Source organism: Miniopterus schreibersii, assembly GCF_964146895.1.
Source record: "Miniopterus schreibersii genome assembly, chromosome: 8".
NCBI classification, from domain to species: domain Eukaryota; kingdom Metazoa; phylum Chordata; class Mammalia; order Chiroptera; family Miniopteridae; genus Miniopterus; species Miniopterus schreibersii.
The window spans coordinates 46,948,119-46,966,989 of NC_138109.1; the positions used below are offsets into that span (position 1 = coordinate 46,948,119).

Genomic DNA, 18,871 nt, shown 5'->3' on the forward strand with positions numbered 1-18,871 from the left:
ACAGAAAATATGCCCTTCCTTTAATCCACACTTTGTAACTTTTTAAATATTTAGGTGCTAATAGCAATGCTTAGCCAGCTTCGGCACCCACCTCATTTTAATTCTGCTCCCTCAGGTCCCTACTAAGTGAATGAGTGTGCATAATGCCTTCCACTCTTACTTACAGGTCGAATGGATCCAGCTCAATTGAGACCTTTGCACACACCTGTTTCCATACCTTTCCCTGTTTAGGAATGATCAAAGGTCCAGGTTGGGATGCCATTTATAAAGCAACTTCTTCCATGACTATCATCGCAGCACTTGAGGAATAATAACTATCTGGATCTACCCAGGCATCATTTCTTTATTAGACAATGCCTGAATTATTTTTAACTGAAACTTCAGATTAATGAATTGTTTGATAACAAGAAATTGTACTACAGGAAATTATATACAGATTTAGTAAAACGGTCGTTATGGACTAAATGTTTGTTTCCCCCCAAAATGTGTGTGCTGAAATCCTAACCCCCAGCGTGATGGTATAAGGAGAATGGCTTTTGGGAAGGTGATTAGGTCATGATATCAGAGCCTTCACGAATGGGATTAGTGCCCTCGCAAAAGAGACCCCACAGAACTCCTCTGTTCCTTCCACCATGTGAAACGACCACCCAGAAAACAGCTAGCTGTGGGTCCTCACCAGACGCCAAATCTTCTGGCACCTTAATCTTGAATCTTCCAGCCACCAGAACTGTGAGAAATAGACTTCTGATGTTTGAGCCGCCCAGTGTATGGTATTCTGTTACAGCAGCCGGAACAGACTGACTGTCGTCCATACAAGCATTCCCACCACGTCCATATAAACGCCGTGCTCGTTCTGACCAGCAGGCCTCCCTCACCGGCGATGGCAGCACTCCTGTGTCGGAGCCACACTGCCGTCTGTCTGACCCTTTCCAGCCAACCTTCTTCATGGGGCTGAGTACAGGCCCGCAGCCTCCCTTGCATTTACTCAGTTACAAGAATTTTACTGACCGGGTCACCAACTCAGAGCTTTTCTGATGTTTCCACCTTTGTACTCCCCATTCTTCCTCCTTCCCGCCCTCCAGTCTTTCCTTTCCTGCACTGGGCATGACCCTGGGCCCAATGAGGTCCCCTCGCCCTGGGCGTGGTGACTGTGTTGCTCCTTGGGCTCACCACTCCCTCTAAGTCACTTGCGAATCTGCTGTCAAAGCGGGACTTCCTGGTCACACTGCCTCAGGCCTGTGGTCTTCTCCTGCTCCCGTCCATAAGATCAACGGCTGCGCCGGTCACAGCCCCACCAGGCCACCGTGCCCTGTTGCTCAAAGGCCACGCTATTCACACCGCCCACAGCCGAGAGGCCAGCGCAGTCTAACGCGTCGGCTTCTTTATGGGGCGGACAAGACCATTTACTCGCTCATGTTTGCTGGGTGGAGAACGACCCCGTTTCTGGCTCAATCCTGGAGAAAAGTCTTCCAGGAAACAAATGCGCTCCCCACATCCCTGGGGTGCCTGAGGATGCGGGCTGCTGAGTCACCAGGGGAGCTGCCTTCCCAGCTGCAGCGTCTCCACACTCAGTCCTCGGGACCCTGCCTCCCACCATGTTGAATATATGAAGTCACGATTCCTATCAATCCCTCCACCTGCTCCCACAGAGAGAGAGTGTCTATCCCATAAAAACCCCAACTAAAAGGAGAGGCACTGCAATATTATCCATCACAAGCATTCACTGAGGACCATTTTCACGGCATGCTATGGGGCACTGGCACACAGAGAAGGCACAGACCCCCGCTAAAGAGCCCCAGTCTAGTGGGGAGATGTGCATGCACAGACAGAGAGAGTGTGTGTGTGTGTGTGTGTGTGTGCGTGCGAGAGCTTGATTTCTTCCTGTGTTATAGGCCAATTCATTCATAAATGGTTACTGAGTGTCTGAGTTTCCCAATGTCAGACACTTTGCCTGAAGCTGGGGAAGGAGCATAAAGTGCCATCCCATTCTGCACATCACAAGGCACTTCCACACACAAACTCCTACTTCTTTTCTTCTAGGTCCCTGGAATGAGAACAATACCTATTACAGACCCTCTTCTTCCTAAACTGGAAAAGCTCCAAAACAAGATTATTGCCAAATGTTAAGTCAGTCCTAGGGAAAACCTAAGGTGAGATATCGTGGGTCATGCTGAGAGAGGACTTCTGGCCTACAGCAGTCATGAACCCCAGCCTCCTCTCCCCGCTCTGCCTGTCCCCAGACTGTCTACCCCTGCGGAGGGCAGGGCAAGGGACGCAGTGGCTAAGGCTCCAGCCCCAGTCCCATCCCGTCTCCACCACTGCTGCATCTGTAACTGGGAGCAGGTCACTTAAGCTCCCCCCACCTCAAAGGTTCTACCTGCAACAAAACATTCTGCACATGATTATTTATGTATTCTCTAAGAAGGGAAGCTTTCTCTCCACTCTCTTTTCTTCCTGAGCCATCACTAGAATCGCCTTCAAAAGTCCCCTTGCAAATCATATATTTGATAAGGAGTTAATATACAAAATATACAAAAATTTCATGATGGAAAAATACGAATCATGAAAATAGTCCAAGATTTATTATTCTACCTAGTGTAGAAATAGAAAAATTTTAAATGAGGTTTCTTATAGATAAAAATTAACAAATATATAACTTCCATTTAAAATTAGCCATAACATTAGCATAAAAACAATGTACTGAAATCTTTAAATCTTCTTTCTCTTAAATATATATACATAATATGTATATATGTATTCACAATCTGCTTTACATTACAAATTTCCTTAGCAAACTTGTTCAGAGACAATATAAAATAATCATTTTTTATATAACCAGTTTTATTTAGCTCAAAGTGTGACTTAGTCCATTTAAAGTGATGAAATTTATGTAGCAACTATTGCTGCTGTACAAAAGTATCACGTACTAGCAGCTGAAAACACACACTTATTACTCCATAGTTCTTCAGGACAGAAAGTCCAAATGGGTCTCATTGGGCTAAAATTAAGGTGTCAACAGGGCTGAGTTCCTTCTAGAGGCTCTAAGGAAGAATTCTTTCTCTTTCTTTCCCACATTCTGGAGGCTGCCCATATCACTTGGCTCCTGGCCCCATTCCACTGCCAATGCCATTGATGGCAGGTCATCTTTCTCATGAAGCATTCTCTCTGGTTCCTGCTCTTCTGCTTCCCTTTTCCTCATTTAGGGACCATTGTGATTACTTATATTGGGTCCATCCAGACTAATCCAGGATAATCTTATTTTAAGGTCAGCTGATTAGCAAGGTTAATTTCCAACTGAAATCTTAATTCCCCTTGCTACGTAAAGTAACATAGTCAGCCTGGCCGGTGTGGCTCAGTGGTTGAGCGTTGACCTATGAACCAGGAGTTCATGGTTCGATTCCCGGTCAGGGCGCGTGCCTGGGTTGCAGGCTCGATCCCCAGTAGGGGGTGTGCAGGAGGCGGTTGATCAATGACTCTCATCATTGATGTTTCTATCTCTCTCTCCCTCTCCCTTCCTTCTGTGAAATCAATAAAAACATATTAACAAAGAAATAAATAAAGTAACATAGTCACATGTTCTGAGGATTACAACATGGACATCTTTCAAGGGCCATTATTCTGTCTACCGTAAGGTTTTCCTTATATGCCAGATGCCAGGGACCAGAAACGCTGGACACTAAGTGCAATGGCTGGTTGGCTGTAACATACAGCATCTAGTGATCAATCATGCCAGTGACCCCATTTTCCAAAAGGACACTTCCCAGACAGAGAGAGACAGTTTTAAAACATCAGGATGTACAAAACAAGTTGGAGCCTACCTTGCTGATTTAGTTTTTATGTGCCAAATGTGAGCACTAAAACAAATGAACAAGAGGTACACTAGGAGCATTTCATTTTTTCTCATAAGGATAGGAGTAGAGAGGTAACTTACTTTATCAAATATATGAAAAGACGCATTAGTCCACAGAATGTAATTGTATTCATGTGAAATATCATTTATTCAGCATTTAACATATTTCATTAAATTCAAATAATTATATGAAACCCTAAGAAGAAAACTTTGCCAATTACGCTGTGACCTGCCATTGATGGTAAGCTGCCAATGATTTTAGGAATGTTAAAATGTGAAAACAATCATCTTAGTGTTGATGAAATAGGTTACCATGCATGTTTGCTGCTCCACATACATAGACATGTCTGGGGAAGAAAAAAAGGAAGGCATATGCAAGAATATGGCAGGGTCCCTACTACTAAGAGCCTCAAAATAAGATTAGACAGAAGGATTTTATACATAAAACAATTAGAAAGCATACAAAAGTATATTTAAAAAGCACTAACAGTGGTGTTTTTGGCTCATACTGGCTCCTATGAGATAATTGTTAAAATTACTTTGCCAAGCCATTGTTATCTTAAAATTGGCCATCATGGGAGTACCAGGGCTCTTTTTTCTTTCTGAAAAGCTAGTTTACCAGCACACTACTGACTAAATTTAAAAAGTGAGTGTCAAGATACATCACAGGAGATAAATAAGATGATTCACTCCATGAGTCAACATACAGAAGCATGCTTTACATACTTTTAATCCAGAAACTAAGTTTCTGTATACATTGTTGGCCCAAAGGGGCTCATATACACATTCAACTATTTCCTATCCCTAACAAAAAGAACACAAATACTCTGGCAAAAACACTGACATTTTTCAGTGGCATTTCAATCAAAAAATTTTATGCAAGATATCTCTTTATATTGCCACAAATGGAAAATTTCAACTCACCTACCAATCTGAAAAAACTGATTACACCATTTTATGCTTAACAGAATCAAATGAGACTTAGGTGAATGAGCACAGTTTTATTACTAAAGATGAAAAGCCTAATGGAGAGGTGCTTTGCATTTCAGAGGTCACTAAATCTGCAATGTGTGGAGTCTGATCGTGTTCAAGGAGGGCCTATATCAGGCCTCTGCTACCAAGGCAGGCTTTTAGCAGCGACAGTCAGGTAAAATGTTTCTGCCACAAGTACTTGTATTGGGAAAGCAAGTTAAACAAATCACAGGCTACTGTGGCTTGACTGCCTTTATGTTACAATTCACAAGGAATGGAGCTCCATCCCTCAACCTCTCTCATTGTCCATCAGAAAAGATTTGCAAGTATCCACTGAATTCCAGCTCTGAGAAAAATCTCACCACACTCAAGCCACCCAACCAAGCCTAAGGCTTTGAATCTCAGCAAGATTCTAAGCAAAGAAGTTAATAAAATCTCAACTGAAATAAATTCTCCAAATGAAATATCTGAAAGCAGCACCAACAACAAAATTTAGGAAATATGTGGCCAGATACCTTAATTCTTAAGAGGTACAATTTCCCTGTAATTAAAGGCAAATGAATCTATATCAAACACCTCCTTCTCAAAGTAAATTTGATGGGGGTGAAAAAAAGGGGATGGGATGTGAATCCAGAAGGCTTGAGGTCAGATTCTAATTCTAGCCCTTATAACATGGATGACACTGAGGAGTTCAGTCTTCTTCCCTTTACAGTTATCACCATGACCTAAAATGTTGTGACTTCGTCCTGAAGTGGACGAGCTAAGTTTACTGGTATGAGAATGTATTTTCTTGTAACTACTGTATACATCATTATGTTCTAAAAACTCATATGTGGAAATGACCACATAAGGTCTAGCGAGCTCCCTCATTTTATATCAGGAAACTGAGGCTCTGAAAGTAGGCATGGTTCATCAGTAACTGAGATCAAAGGCCTCAACAACGTCACAGTAATTCCCTTGGAACTCTACCTGTCCCTTTCCTGGGTCCTTGTCTCACTACCTTCCCCCAGAATTCCTTTCATCCATGTTTAATCACTCCATTTAGATGCACATAAAATTTCTCCCTGTGTCCCTCTCATAAGGTATAGATTGGAGCCATGCCCACAGCAAACACTAAGCCAATATTTGTTGAATGAATGAATGAATGAATGAATGAGCTAATGGAAACAGAGTATATTGCTCCAATTCCTTGACACATATCCTTTTAAAAAATCCATGTGCAAGGATCATAACATTTCTTCTGCTTCAGGATAATAACTGAAAATGGTCTATTAACAAAAGGCATTCAAAAGCATGCTTTAAATGGTTTGTCCTCTTAAATGCAGAATGCTCAGAGCAGATGATCATGCTGACAATGTCAGTTTTGTTGTTTTGTTTTTGTCACATAAATTCCTTTACAGTGTGCTACAAAGTTGCAGTAGAAGCAAAAGTTTCCATGGAGGCAGAAAAGAAAAAAAAAAAAAACACCAAAAAAAACCCCACAAAAAAACAGCCTTTTGAGGAAACTTGAAGAAAAACCAATACAGAAGAGCAATTGACATGAGGGTCAATTATTTGCCAACCCTTGATAAGAAAACTCTGCCAACTAAAATTAAATCACGAGCCTCTGCTGCCTGCCACTTTATAGAGGGTGACTGAGCTGATATCATATAAATGATCTTATATTACATTCTTCATTCTTTTCTATTTGCATCCAAACTTGCCAGATCTCAGCAATTATGCTAAATATTGATTTACAGTTTCATCTTATTCTAATGATGCAGCCAGATGAGAACCACGATATTATTTTATTTATAGCCTTAATATGATGGTTCAAAGTGACTCATAAAAACAAAACTAGCCTCCAACTGTGATGACTGCTGGCAAGATGGTTTTACAATGTTCACAGACGAGTCAAGAGGAAAGCAGTGCATGGGGAGTCAGCGGGCCTGGACACACTAAGGTTGACCAGTTCCCTATAATACGTGATTTGAGCCTCCAAGCTCTTCTCTGGAGATTTAAGAACCTTACATCTTTAAAGAGAAAAAAAAAATTATAGCCACTTAAAAATGTGCATTAATAGAAAAGTAGCATCCAAATTAAGGAAGATAATGAGGCTATTTGGAACAAAGGTGACAGGAGGAAAAGTTTTAGAAATCAATAATTTTCATCACTAGCATTTACTGATCACTTCAGTTTCTGTAGGGCACATAGTAAACACTCTATATGACATGCACCATATATTTTAATTCTCCAAACAGCCCTGCAAAAAGTACCTTTAGCCTCTTCTTCATAGGCGAGTAAACTGAGGTATAACTCACAACGAATGAGAGATCCATCCAGGACTCAAATCAGGGGCTGTTCCACTTTAACTACTAAACTGCACTGCGTCCTACGAAGTTCAGCCAAAGGTCTCCGGAGCTCAGCCTGGAGGACAGGCGCGCAGGGGGCCAGGTGAGTGGATGGCTGCCCTGTGAAAGATGCTGAGAAGGCAGGACCATCACAAACAACGAATGAAAGAACAGGGATGATACTGGGCTCAGTAAAAGGGAACTGTGTTAAGATCAAAAGGGTGACCTGCAAGACGCTGTGAGCAAAGGTATGATTTATGACAGCAATGGAGGGTGATAAGAATGGAAAGGAGATGAATGCAATACTCTAGCTCTCTTGTTGACACCTATATCCTACAGCTGTGTCTTGAGAAGGCACAGTTACGGTAGTCAGGAGTTTGACCTCTCAAGTCTGATATCCTGAGTTTGAATCTTAACTGGATTATTTAGTAGATTAGCAGTCAGGTGCAAGGTACTTAACCTTGCTTTATATCTTCCTCTGAAAATGGAAGTAGTAATAGTGCTACTTTAGAAAGTCATTTAGAGCATTAAGTGAGTCAATATGTATAAAGCACTTAACAATTTATCTAGCACATAGTAGGCACTCAGTAAATATTAATGGAATGAATGAGCAAAAAATGTACTCTTGGGACTTGTCCTAAGGGATCGCTAAGATAGGAAGCATATGTCAGCAATTACTGAGCTAAGTTCAGGTCATTTTCCTGGAGATTCATGGAGAAGCAACATATGTAGGGAGCTGTGGTCTCCACCCTCAAAAGCTTTGCCGTTTATAAGGGAAATAGATGACTGGAATGCCAGAATGGAGGTGCCTATGTGGTACCTTTTGGTGTAACTTTAAAAACAATGCATCTTAGAAACACCTTTTCAAACAGTGTTCACTCATTACTATACCTTTAAAAATAGGGATAACCCAGAGGAACATGGAAGAGAAAGAAAATGACAAAAATGCTAACTATGATTATTTATGGATGGTAGGATTTCGAGCAATTTTCTTTTCCTCTTCGTATTTTCCTGCTCAGAGTAGAAAATTTTCAAAATACAGGTAAGTACAAGGAGGAAAATAGAAAACCACTTGTATCCCTAGTACCCAAAGATTTGAAATCCCTTCTAAGTCTATTATTCTAATTTATAGCACATTTTTATTTGAACCTAAACAACAGAAACAATATTATTGTAAATATCTTGAAGCAAGCTATGAAGAGAAACAACTTCTTAATATGAGAACCACATAATATTCACAAATATAAAATATTACAATCCATGGCATATAGAGAATGCCAAATTAACTGCTACTATGAAACAATATGATTCCATTCAAATTGAAAATCCTTCGTTTTAATGCTGTTTCCTAACTACCATGTGCAATTTATATGGCCTGTTTAGTTCCCGCTGCTTCTTTCCTTGCTTCAATATTTTGCCCTAAGGATTCTCATTAATTTACATGTTTATTACTATTATAAGAAAATAATAACAGCCACAGAAAAATGGATCACCAGCTTGAAGTGTTCAATTTTCTAGTGCAACTAGTGTCACACAGAGAGGTGGGAAGCAATCTGATTACTAATCAGACTTAACAAAAGAAAAGTTTAACACCCATAGAGATTGTTGACGTATGGTCTTAATTACTTCTCCTCACTAGTCCTTTAAGCATATTTTCTGTTTGATTTTTATCTCCCTTTTGAACTTTTGGCTTCCAATCTCTACTCCCCATGACCCTCGCATTCTTAAATCACGTATTTTCAATGAGTCTGCATTTCCATGAAAACCATCTTCGGCTTTAGCAGGACCAAGTAAAAAAGAGCATCAGCAGTTGCAAGTAGGTTGTATTAATGTGCTAGGGCTGCCTTAACAAAGGATCACAGACTGGGCGGCTTAAACAACAGGAATTTATTGTCTCACAATTCCAGGAGGCTAGAAGTCCAAAGTCAAGGTGCCAGCAGGATCACTTTCTTCTGAGGGCCATGAGGGAAGGATGTGTTCCCGGCCTCTCTCTCTGGCTTCCAGATGGCTGTCTTCTCCCTGCATGATCAGTGGTCTTCTCTTGTAGGTATGTGCGTCTTAATCTCGTCTTCTTTTAAGGACACCAACCATACTAGATTAGGGCTACTCCCCTCGCCTCATTTAACCTTAATTACCTCTTAAAGACCTGCACACACAGTCATATCTGAGGTACTGGGTGTTAGGGTTTTGACATATGAACGGGGGGATGGGGGCACAATTCAGCCCATAACACAGGTATAACCAGAAATGTGACCAGTTTAAGTATGTAACATGGATTTAGACAAAAGAAACAAAGTGCATGCTCTCTGAGTACAAAGAACCTCCAGTTGCTACTTTGATTTTGAATGATCTGATCTGGCAAACAGAAAAAGATCATTGGGGACCCATCTAAAAAGGGGAGCAGATACCTTCAGGATCTGACCACATTCATGTAGATAGGTGGGATGGATGAAGAGAGGAAAACAAAGCTCTCCAATGAAAGGCCCAGAGCATGGGGAAGAAGAAAAAACTGCACCTCACAGTAATCTGCCCATAGACCAGAAAGGGTTAACCATACAGAGAGGGAAACAAGAGGGAGACTGACAGGAGACCTACAAGAAAACAAGAAATCGTTAAGGAATCCAGAGTCTTACATCTACACTTAGAATGTTCTTCACTTCTAAAGTATCTTTCTTGTATGTTTGTGTGTTTTTATATGTTCTTATGTTTCACTATAAAAGCAATGACTTGGCAAAAATTCTGAAAAAAATTTCAATCCTAATACCTGAGACAGAATTTCAGTAAAACATGATTTTTTAAGCTACATCTACTGAACTTGTCACTTATTTTTCTCTTTTCTCCAGAAACACTAATCCAGAAGGGTAAGCTCTCCGATGATTTATTTAAACCCAAATATAGTTTCTGATACAACAATGTGCAGCAATGTTGCTGTCAGTGAAGGATATGTTCCCCTATTGGGACACTGGCAAGAAGAGAGCATTAGAGCTTCTGGTTAGTGAAAAAACCAAGTAGCTTCTGCTCAGCTGGAAACCAGAGGTATAATGGAGTCCTAGCTTACATTTGGGTTGACTTTTTCAGTTAGAGCAAGATGCAAATATACTATATGGTCAAAAATATCCTTAAAAATCATTAATTTAACCCAAAAAATACAATACATACGGTTTTGTGTTACCACTCTATTCAGTGGTAATTCTTTGCATGCTGAAGTTTGATAACCGTAGAGCTAGGCCAAAGCAAGGAACTAAACAAAAATCAAAATGTAGTATCTACACACTAAAATAATTAATTCTCTTTTAAGGGCACTGTACAAGTCGTCTTCTTCAAAGCAATTAGGACTAGTAATTGACCATTTAAACAAGAAATTAAGTCAATAAAATCACTGTATGTAAATACATTTATCTTAAGTAGTTTAATCGAAAGCATAAATATATGTCCATTCACTATTTTTATTTGTAGTGCCAAGGGTTTTATTTTGAATGTGACTCAATTAATTGTCCTCTTTCTTTATTCTTTTTTTCTTTTTTAAATATAAACATACATATATCATTTGGGATTTCAAGTTTAGGGAAAGGTGAAAAGATATTTGCAAATCAATATGAGTATTGAATCCTAGATTTTTTTTCTTTTTTACAAATATTACCCTCACTTACTTTGACAGTTTATTTTAAACTTATGGACATACTAAAATCATTCCAAAGTACACATCATTTTCAATTATTTGTATGGAAAAGTAAGCCATTGAAGGAAAAGATCCAATAATCCAATCTGCATACAACTTCTCTTGGTCTATACCAAAATTAGTAACTAACATTTAAAATATTATTGCACTATTATCTTACAGAATCTGAAATTTTTAATGAAAATTACCTCTGGAAACATAAAGTCTTCAGAATACATCAACCTCAGGTCAGTTATTTGAGGCTGATTTTTTAACTGAAAACTAAGTCAGAGAAGTTTTATTTTCTCATCCCCTGAAAGAATTTTATGTAATTATTAATAACTAAAATGAGCTGGAAAAGTTTCCACTCTTCCCAGTTAGAGAAGCCTTGATAACCTCAGCGAGCATCGTGGACCATGAAGAAGCGAGACAAAAACACACAGGAGGGAAAATCCTGGGATTCTTTTGCTAAGGACATAATAAATACATGCAAATAAAATGACTCAATGGACAAAAAAAAACCAAGAAAGACTAAGAGAAAGGAAGAATGCTACACTAGGCTGCATCTGACAGCACCTGTTCTCTAAACCAGACATTTACTAATCGGGATATGCACATTCCTGGGGACACCCAAAGACTTTCCTAGTAAGGGTCATTTTAAAGGAATCAATTTTTAGATCCTCAAGTTTCCTCTCTTTGCTCCTAAAACTGATATACCTGAAAAATGCACTTCGGTCATGATGATCCCCTCCTTCCATCTTTTTGTCTTTACAATAGAAAGCCACACATCTAGACTTAGAAGAACATCTGAGAAACAAAAGGACAATCTGAAGCATTGTATAGACATTGATACAACAAATGGCTTCATGACTGGGCAACAAGTAAGGTTGCAATCTTTTGTTTCCAATCCTTTGCTTTCAACACAACTGAAGGAGGGCCTAACTGAGTTGTCATTGGAAAGATCATTAAGACATTTTTTGGTGAGAGATGACTATGTGGTTTTGACATATAACTGAAGGAATTCAAAGAGTTGAGTGACACTGTATAACGAATCCCTTTTCGTTCCCATTTACTTATATGAATAGGTTTGCTAAGCAAAGGGTTAAGACTCAAGACATCCCATCTATAAGAGCAGAATCTCTAACAAAATTATAAGAGAGGAAGTAAAAAAAAAAAAAAAAAAAAAGGCACACTCAATTTACTTCATTTAACCAGAAACAACTTACTTCTTGAAGTCTTAACTTGCTAAAATGTAACAGGAGGTTGAATAGGAACTACCCAATTTGAATTCAAATATATAGACTTTGAGTCTGAAATTCCATGTGACATATTTAGGTGATGGGAGTGGGTGGTGAACAACAAACTGACTAGAATGCCACTACAAACATACAAAGCTCTACACTGTCCACTAATGAAGGAGGCAGAGACCCAGTGCAATGGACTTTAGTGATTTTTTGGATCACTTTTGGATACACATTTCACCCATCTAAACACTGACCATTTTACTTACAGTAATTTCGTCTTTGCTTTTGATGAAGAAGGACTGAGCTACCAGGGAGTACTAAGGATGTGTTAATTCCATACCACACTTGAGTATACTGTCACTAAAGAAACACTTCCTTACATTAAAAAAGTGTAAATTAATAAGCCTAACCAAAAAAAAAAATTGCTCCTAAACCCTGGAAGAATCTTTCCAAACACACAACATCTTACGCATTTTTATCTTGCTATAAATGATAATATACCCCATTCTTCCAGTTCCTCAAAGCAAATTTACATACGAATGTGACTATCTCTACTTAAATGAGCCAAGGACTCAGAGAAGATCCTTTGAAGGAGCCAAAAGAGCCATATCATTTTATTGTCAGGATGGCTGAGAAGTATAAAATTGCCATTCCAACTCTAGGGCTCGTGCACAATCCCAAAACAAAGAACAACTCAGGGCGGGGTTTAGCAAACCAAAGAAACTACCAATTAAAATTCCCCACTTTAAAAATGATTTCCTTGGTGTTGGCAATGCCAGAAATGGTCTTTTCTACTTGACCTTCCCCCAAGATGCAGTGCAGCTCAGATTCAAAGTCTTTATTATAATCTGCGGTAGAAGTTTTAAAACTATTTTTGTTCATTCCCAACTCTATCTGCACAAAGTCAGCACAGCACGGGTCCTTTGCAATTTTTAGGTCAAATGTCTCCTGCGGTAATTAAGTAAGTGGAAGAACCGAAAAGGAAGCCCCCAGAGAAAGCATCAGGTGTCACTTATTGATCGGTGGAATTTCAGGGATTTAAAATTTCGGTTTTAGTGTACAACTGCACTTTATCACCACTTTCTCCTTCAGATGTAATAAGTACAAACTGCTTCAGTAATGATGGAAAAGCTTTCTCGGCTTTAATGAAACCTTTTATTTGCTACTGAAATGTTTATTATTTCCAAATGGTAGCACAGGCAAGAAAAATAATCACTACTTATATTGAGGGAAAACTTTAGCAATTTGAATAATTTTGGTCTTGGGTGAATTTTAAGGCATTTAGAGTTGTTATGTTTATGGTTTTTGTTTATTTTTGGTGAACTAAACTCAAAATATATAGGTACATATACACACTATAACAATTATTTTCTAATCATATATTAAAAGACGAGATATTTATGTGCAGCTATCACTTGTAAGATGTCAGTCTGATCTGGATAAGAATTTCTATATATTTAGGGCTCCCACAAGTCTCAGCTGTTAACCGTGACAGGCAATGCAATATATTGGTTAAGCCCACAGGCTCTGAAGCTGGACTGTGTGGCTTTGCGTTTCAGCCCTGAGCCCTCCTTCCTGTGAGATCCTTAGAAGTTCCTTTGCACTGTTTACGTCAAATGTCTCATTTTCCCTTTCTGTAAAAATAAGGGTGACTAGAAGCTGACCCGTGGATTAGATGCAAAGATTAAATGAGGCATTTCATGTAAAACATTAGACTAGAGCCTGGCACGTGGTAAGCACTTGATAAATGTTGAGCTCTAATACGGTTTTCACATGTGAATACATCTACCTCTAGACCGGATGTTCCATCAGACGATAGCATTCATTCAACAAACATATGTTGACTCTTACTTTATGCGGCACATTTATCCTAGATAAAGGGGGCACAAAGATGAATGAGCTATGGTGCCTACTCTCCAGGAGCTGCCAATTTTAGTGGAAAATTATTGTTGCCATCGTAGTATCTTTCTCGAAGCGAACCATGAAGCACACTCTTTCACCGGATCACACATTGTTCTTTTCCCCATGTCGTTGGAACTAATGGAGCTTCAGGAAAATTTCACTTCAGTTTCTGAAATCTTAATCATGCTCAATTTAATAAGCAGCTACAGGTTTTCCCACATTTTAAAATAGATGATTAAATGGTCTAATCAGATTCTAACTTAGCCAAAAACTTGAAAAACATAGGAAGACAACCATGACTGACACATTCATTTTCCCAAATGTGGACACCCTGCAAACAGCAGCTGCAGAAAAATAGTGCCTTTTACATCCCACGTGACCCACGGCCGACAAACACTGCACAGGAGGCTCAGCATCAAAGCCTCCAAGCACCCAAACTAAATTCAGTTTGAGATAAAATAAGAACCTTGTTTAGTCATAGCTACATCACTTTCCAGAAAGTTCTGGAACGGACTTCCAGCCTGGCCCCTTATATGCCTTTAGTTTTTGTTAGACGTTTTTGTTTATGCCATTACGCTCGGAGAATTCATTAAAAAATAAAATCTTTAAGTGTGACTATAAATCCGAAGGTCAAGGACTAATGTGGTGTTTTAGACGTCACCAGCTCCAAAAGATCTTAAGTATGTTGTCCTCTGCTAATGGGCTGCTCTCGAAAATGTGCAATAAATCCAGTTAAAAAGGAAAACGTCTTCAAATTAGTTGCAAGATCAACTGGGGTATTATCTACTTACTAGATGTATCATAATAAAAAACTATCTAATATGCATTACATTGTTTAATTCAGAAAGAAATTGGGTATTCACCCTTCCAATCATAGGACCAAGACTGCTGGGGGGGGGGGGGAGCAACAGCCAATAATGACCCTGTTAACTTTCTAGAATGGATGGAACAATTGCCTAAATCTGTCTTCAGAGGAGTCACCCTGCCCAAAGCAACAGGAGATCATCTGTAAGCGCCCAGGCACACAGCTCGCCCCTTCCTGTCTGAGCCCTGCCACCTTCCCTGGCCCAACCACTAGTCAAGGCCCTTGGGTTCCCGCTGGGGCCGGGCAGCTCAACGCCCAGAAACGCAGCACCCTCAGCTCTAAGTCGGCTCACACTTGGTCCTGTGCAAGAGGTCACAGCGAGAACGTCTCTCTCTCAACTCTCGAATCTCCAAACGAAGGCCTATTTGGCTAAATCTCTACTTTTGCATTTAAACACCAACGTCCCGCACCCCAAGACGCTCTGGATCCCAGCTGACGTTAATGTATGCGTTTCTCACACCCATTTTTTTAAATGCTTCCAGAGTGAACATTTCAAAAGGCGCGAACGTCGGTGAAGGAAGGGAGAAAGGAGGGGGCGGGAGGAGGCGGGGAGCCTGGGACTCCCGCGGCCGCTGCGCCCCGAATCCGTCCGCCGGGGCTCCGCGCCCATCCCCCGCCGCTCCGCCCCGGCCCCTTCGCTCCGCCGCGGGAGGCGGGAGGCGGGAGGCGCGGGGCTGCGGGCTGAGCTGCACCGGCGGCGGCGTGGAAAAGCTGCAGTCGTCACTTACCCAGAGGGGTGAGAATGGCTCATTTTTGCAGGATCTTTTTTGGACCCCGCGACAGGTGCGTGGGGCGCGCTGCACGCCGGCGCTGCGCGGACGCGCGCGGGGCACCTGGGCGGCCGGGCTGCGCCGCCCCCGCGCCCGAGCTCCCCGCGGGCGGTAACCGCGCGCAGCTCCCGGTTGCTAAGGGAGGAGAGAAGCCGGCGCCCAGGTTCCCGAGCAGCCGGGGCGCTGCTGGAAGCGAGCCCGGCAGCGGGCTGGGAGGGAAGCTCAGCCTCCAGCCCTTTTTCTGGGCCTGGATGTGGAGGAGACTCAGGCTTCAGCTCTGCGGCTCGGGGGCGCGGGCTCCCCAGAACCTGTCATCTGAAAGCACACACACACACACACACACACACACACACACACACACGCAAAGTGTTCAGGCTGGTTGTGTTTCCTGCTTGTCCCTGGGGAAGGAAGGACTGGGGGCTGGCTGAGGGCACTAATAGGAGCAGGGCGCAGCTACAGTGGGATGCTTTGGTTTCCAGTTGTAAAACAGGCCCTAGATTGCAAATTCAAAAAAAAGAAGTCTGTCTCAGTCTGCTTTGGGTTTTCATTTTGCTTCTGCATCTACAAGGCGTTGCAATCGATGCATTTCCTCCTTGTAAAATTCCCATCCTTGCTCCTAGCTGACATCCCCACTCCCCGCAGGCAGGCTGGCAGTTCCCATGCTCAGAAGGTAGGGGAGATGCAGGCACTCACAAAGCGTGCTGGAGTCCTGGCTGTGTTTGAACCCAGCACATAGAATGCAAGGCTCTGATGAGGAAGCCTGGATTTAAATGAGAGGGCCTTGGTGTGGAAGAATTTTAAAGCATTTATTCAGATGACCGATTTCTAGTCCTGTTCTTGCTTTGTCGGGGTTCTTGCTGGGTGACTTGATCTCTGGCCTCAGGTTTTTCATGTGTAAGTGACAAGTTGGACATGTGGATCTCTATTCTAAGCCAGCCACGCTTACCAGGGCGAAGGCTGTGACCTCATTTGCGGCTTTCTGCTTTCCCACACACCCCAAAGGTCCACTGAACAGGTCAGAGCCCAGTCTCCTTTGCATGACATTCAAGACCCTTCATCGTCTGTCCCTAGAATCTTTCATCAGCCTCACTGTGACTACTTTCCCCACCTCTGCTACCCTAAAGCTTCTCACAAAACAAATCTCGTGCTATCCCTCTTACGGGAACATACCTCCACCCTTGTGTCCTGACAAACTTCTATTCGTTCTTCAACACTCAGCACAAACACTACCTTCTTGGATGTCCCCAAGTGTAGGGACGACCCCCGCCTCTGGAGCCCCACACTGCCCGGACACACCTTGATTTTACACTCACCCCCCTGCGCTGCGCTGCACCGTCTGTGGCTGCCTGTTCCCCTGGAACAGGAGCTCCTCTATTTTATTTTCTGTGTTCTCAGAAGTGAATGGCAGCTCAATCAATGCTGGGGGTATAAATGAAGGAGAACTTTCAAAATGGTAGCATTTTTATGGAGTACTTACTAAATGCTCTGCTCAGCCTTTCAGTGAGCCCTTCCTAACAGTTCATTACCCCATTTAATCCGCAGCTCTGTGGGGCAGCCTTTCTTCCCAGAACTAAGTCGCAGAGAAGTTAATTATTTTGCCTGAAGTCTATAATAGCTGCTAGTTGGAAAAACCCGGATTCAAACCCAAGTGTGTCTGCTCCTAACGCCCAGAAGCATTTTTAACAATCACAAATTCCTTTTCCTGTAGCTCCTGTGAACAGCCATAGCCAATTTTCTACACTATCAGAGTTTCTGACCTGAAAGACTAGAGCCATCCCAGTGTGCATCTGGGTGTGGGTGGGTGTGTTTAGGGTGCGAGGTATGTGGGGGGGGGGCAGTTCTAGCTCCATAGCTTAGATTCTGAGGCTGAGGACTCCAGGCTGGTTTGGAAACCAGAAGGCTAAAAATAGACAGAGGTAGAGGTTGTCAAAGAAAGATGATGTGAGATGTGGCATCTGAAGCTTAAACAAAGAAGCCCTATAGAAGCCCTGTAGATACTTAATCATTGAGCAGCCATAAATAGGACTTGGGCAGGCTCTTCCCCATATGTGCCTACCCCCAGCGACTTTGGTTTCCATTTTAGGGTGTCCTTAATGCTCACTGTAACTAGATTTCACCTGAATAAAAATTGGGAGGGAGAGAGGTGGGACTAAGAAAAGACATTATAATTTGCCCAAGTGTGGCCAACCCCTAAGGATGGTGTAAATAATATAATCTTATATAGGTACCAGTTGTTACCTATTAATTCATTTGTGCAAATAGAAAATAGTATTCTCTCAGTGGTGGAATGAGAAAGGAAATTAAAATACACTAGTTAGATGCTCAGGATTCAGGAGAAATGAATCCCCGGTGCTCTGCGGACAGCGAGGTACCCTCAGCAGCATACATGAATTCATAAATGGGGCTCAAGTCCTTCACCCCTGTGAGCTGCACAATTTCACATCCCTGATGAAAACTGCAAGGAAGCTACTAATTTTCACTTCAGAAAATGCTCACTGTGAAAATGTATTGGGAATTTGGCCAGAAGGAATTTTCATGTTAATTTCTAGTATAGAGATAGTGAAAGGAAAAAAAGAAAAATACTAAATTAAACTGTTTCAGGGACCAAATAGTCATTGGAGTCATTTTCTCGCAGGAAAACAAGTCCCCAGATGTACTCAGTAGTGTCAAAATTTGTAAAAAGATTTCTGTTTTGTAGAAAGACCTGTGGAGCTGGGGTTTGGAGGACAGGAGATTAATAGAGATAAGACAGCTCCTGCGATGCTGACTGACTCTCCACTTTGAACAGGAGCTGGACTTGGGAACCACACCTCATCTAACCTACCAGTGACCATCTCCTAGGTCAGGGGTGGGAAATCTATGACTCAAGGGCCAAACCCAGCCCCCTGCCTCTTTTTGTACAGTACACAAACTAAGAATGGTTGCTACAGTTGTAAATGGTTGGAAAAATCAAAAGAATAATATTATATTGATACATGAAATTTTTATGAAATTCACATTTCATTATCCATAAATAAATTTTTGTTGGAAAACATCCATACCTATTTGTTTAGGGATTATCTATGGCTGCTTTGGTGGCAGAATAAAGTGGTTTTAACAGTGACCTGATGGACCAAAAAATCTAAAATATTTACTATCTGGCCCTTTACAGAAACAATTTACTGACCCTTGGCCCAGGTTTTCACTGCAGTCAGAGAGATCATTTACCCTCATGGACTTTGAAAACAGGTACCACATTTTCCACCCTTTCACTCCAGCTCCTGTCACAGTGCCTTTCACA

The 18,871-nt window shown here is 41.5% G+C and overlaps 1 protein-coding gene across 1 annotated transcript in view; it reads right to left on the reverse strand.

The window, feature by feature from the left end:
• ERICH3 (glutamate rich 3) overlaps positions 1 to 15,877 on the reverse strand; it is a 98,051-nt gene extending 82,174 nt beyond the window's left edge. Inside the window, exon 1 of the mRNA XM_081145369.1 lies at positions 15,550 to 15,877. Coding sequence (XP_081001495.1) covers positions 15,550 to 15,572 — 23 coding nt within the window. The 5' untranslated portion in view covers positions 15,573 to 15,877. The remainder of the gene's footprint in view (positions 1 to 15,549) is intronic.
• Between the last annotated feature and the right edge of the window lie 2,994 nt (positions 15,878 to 18,871).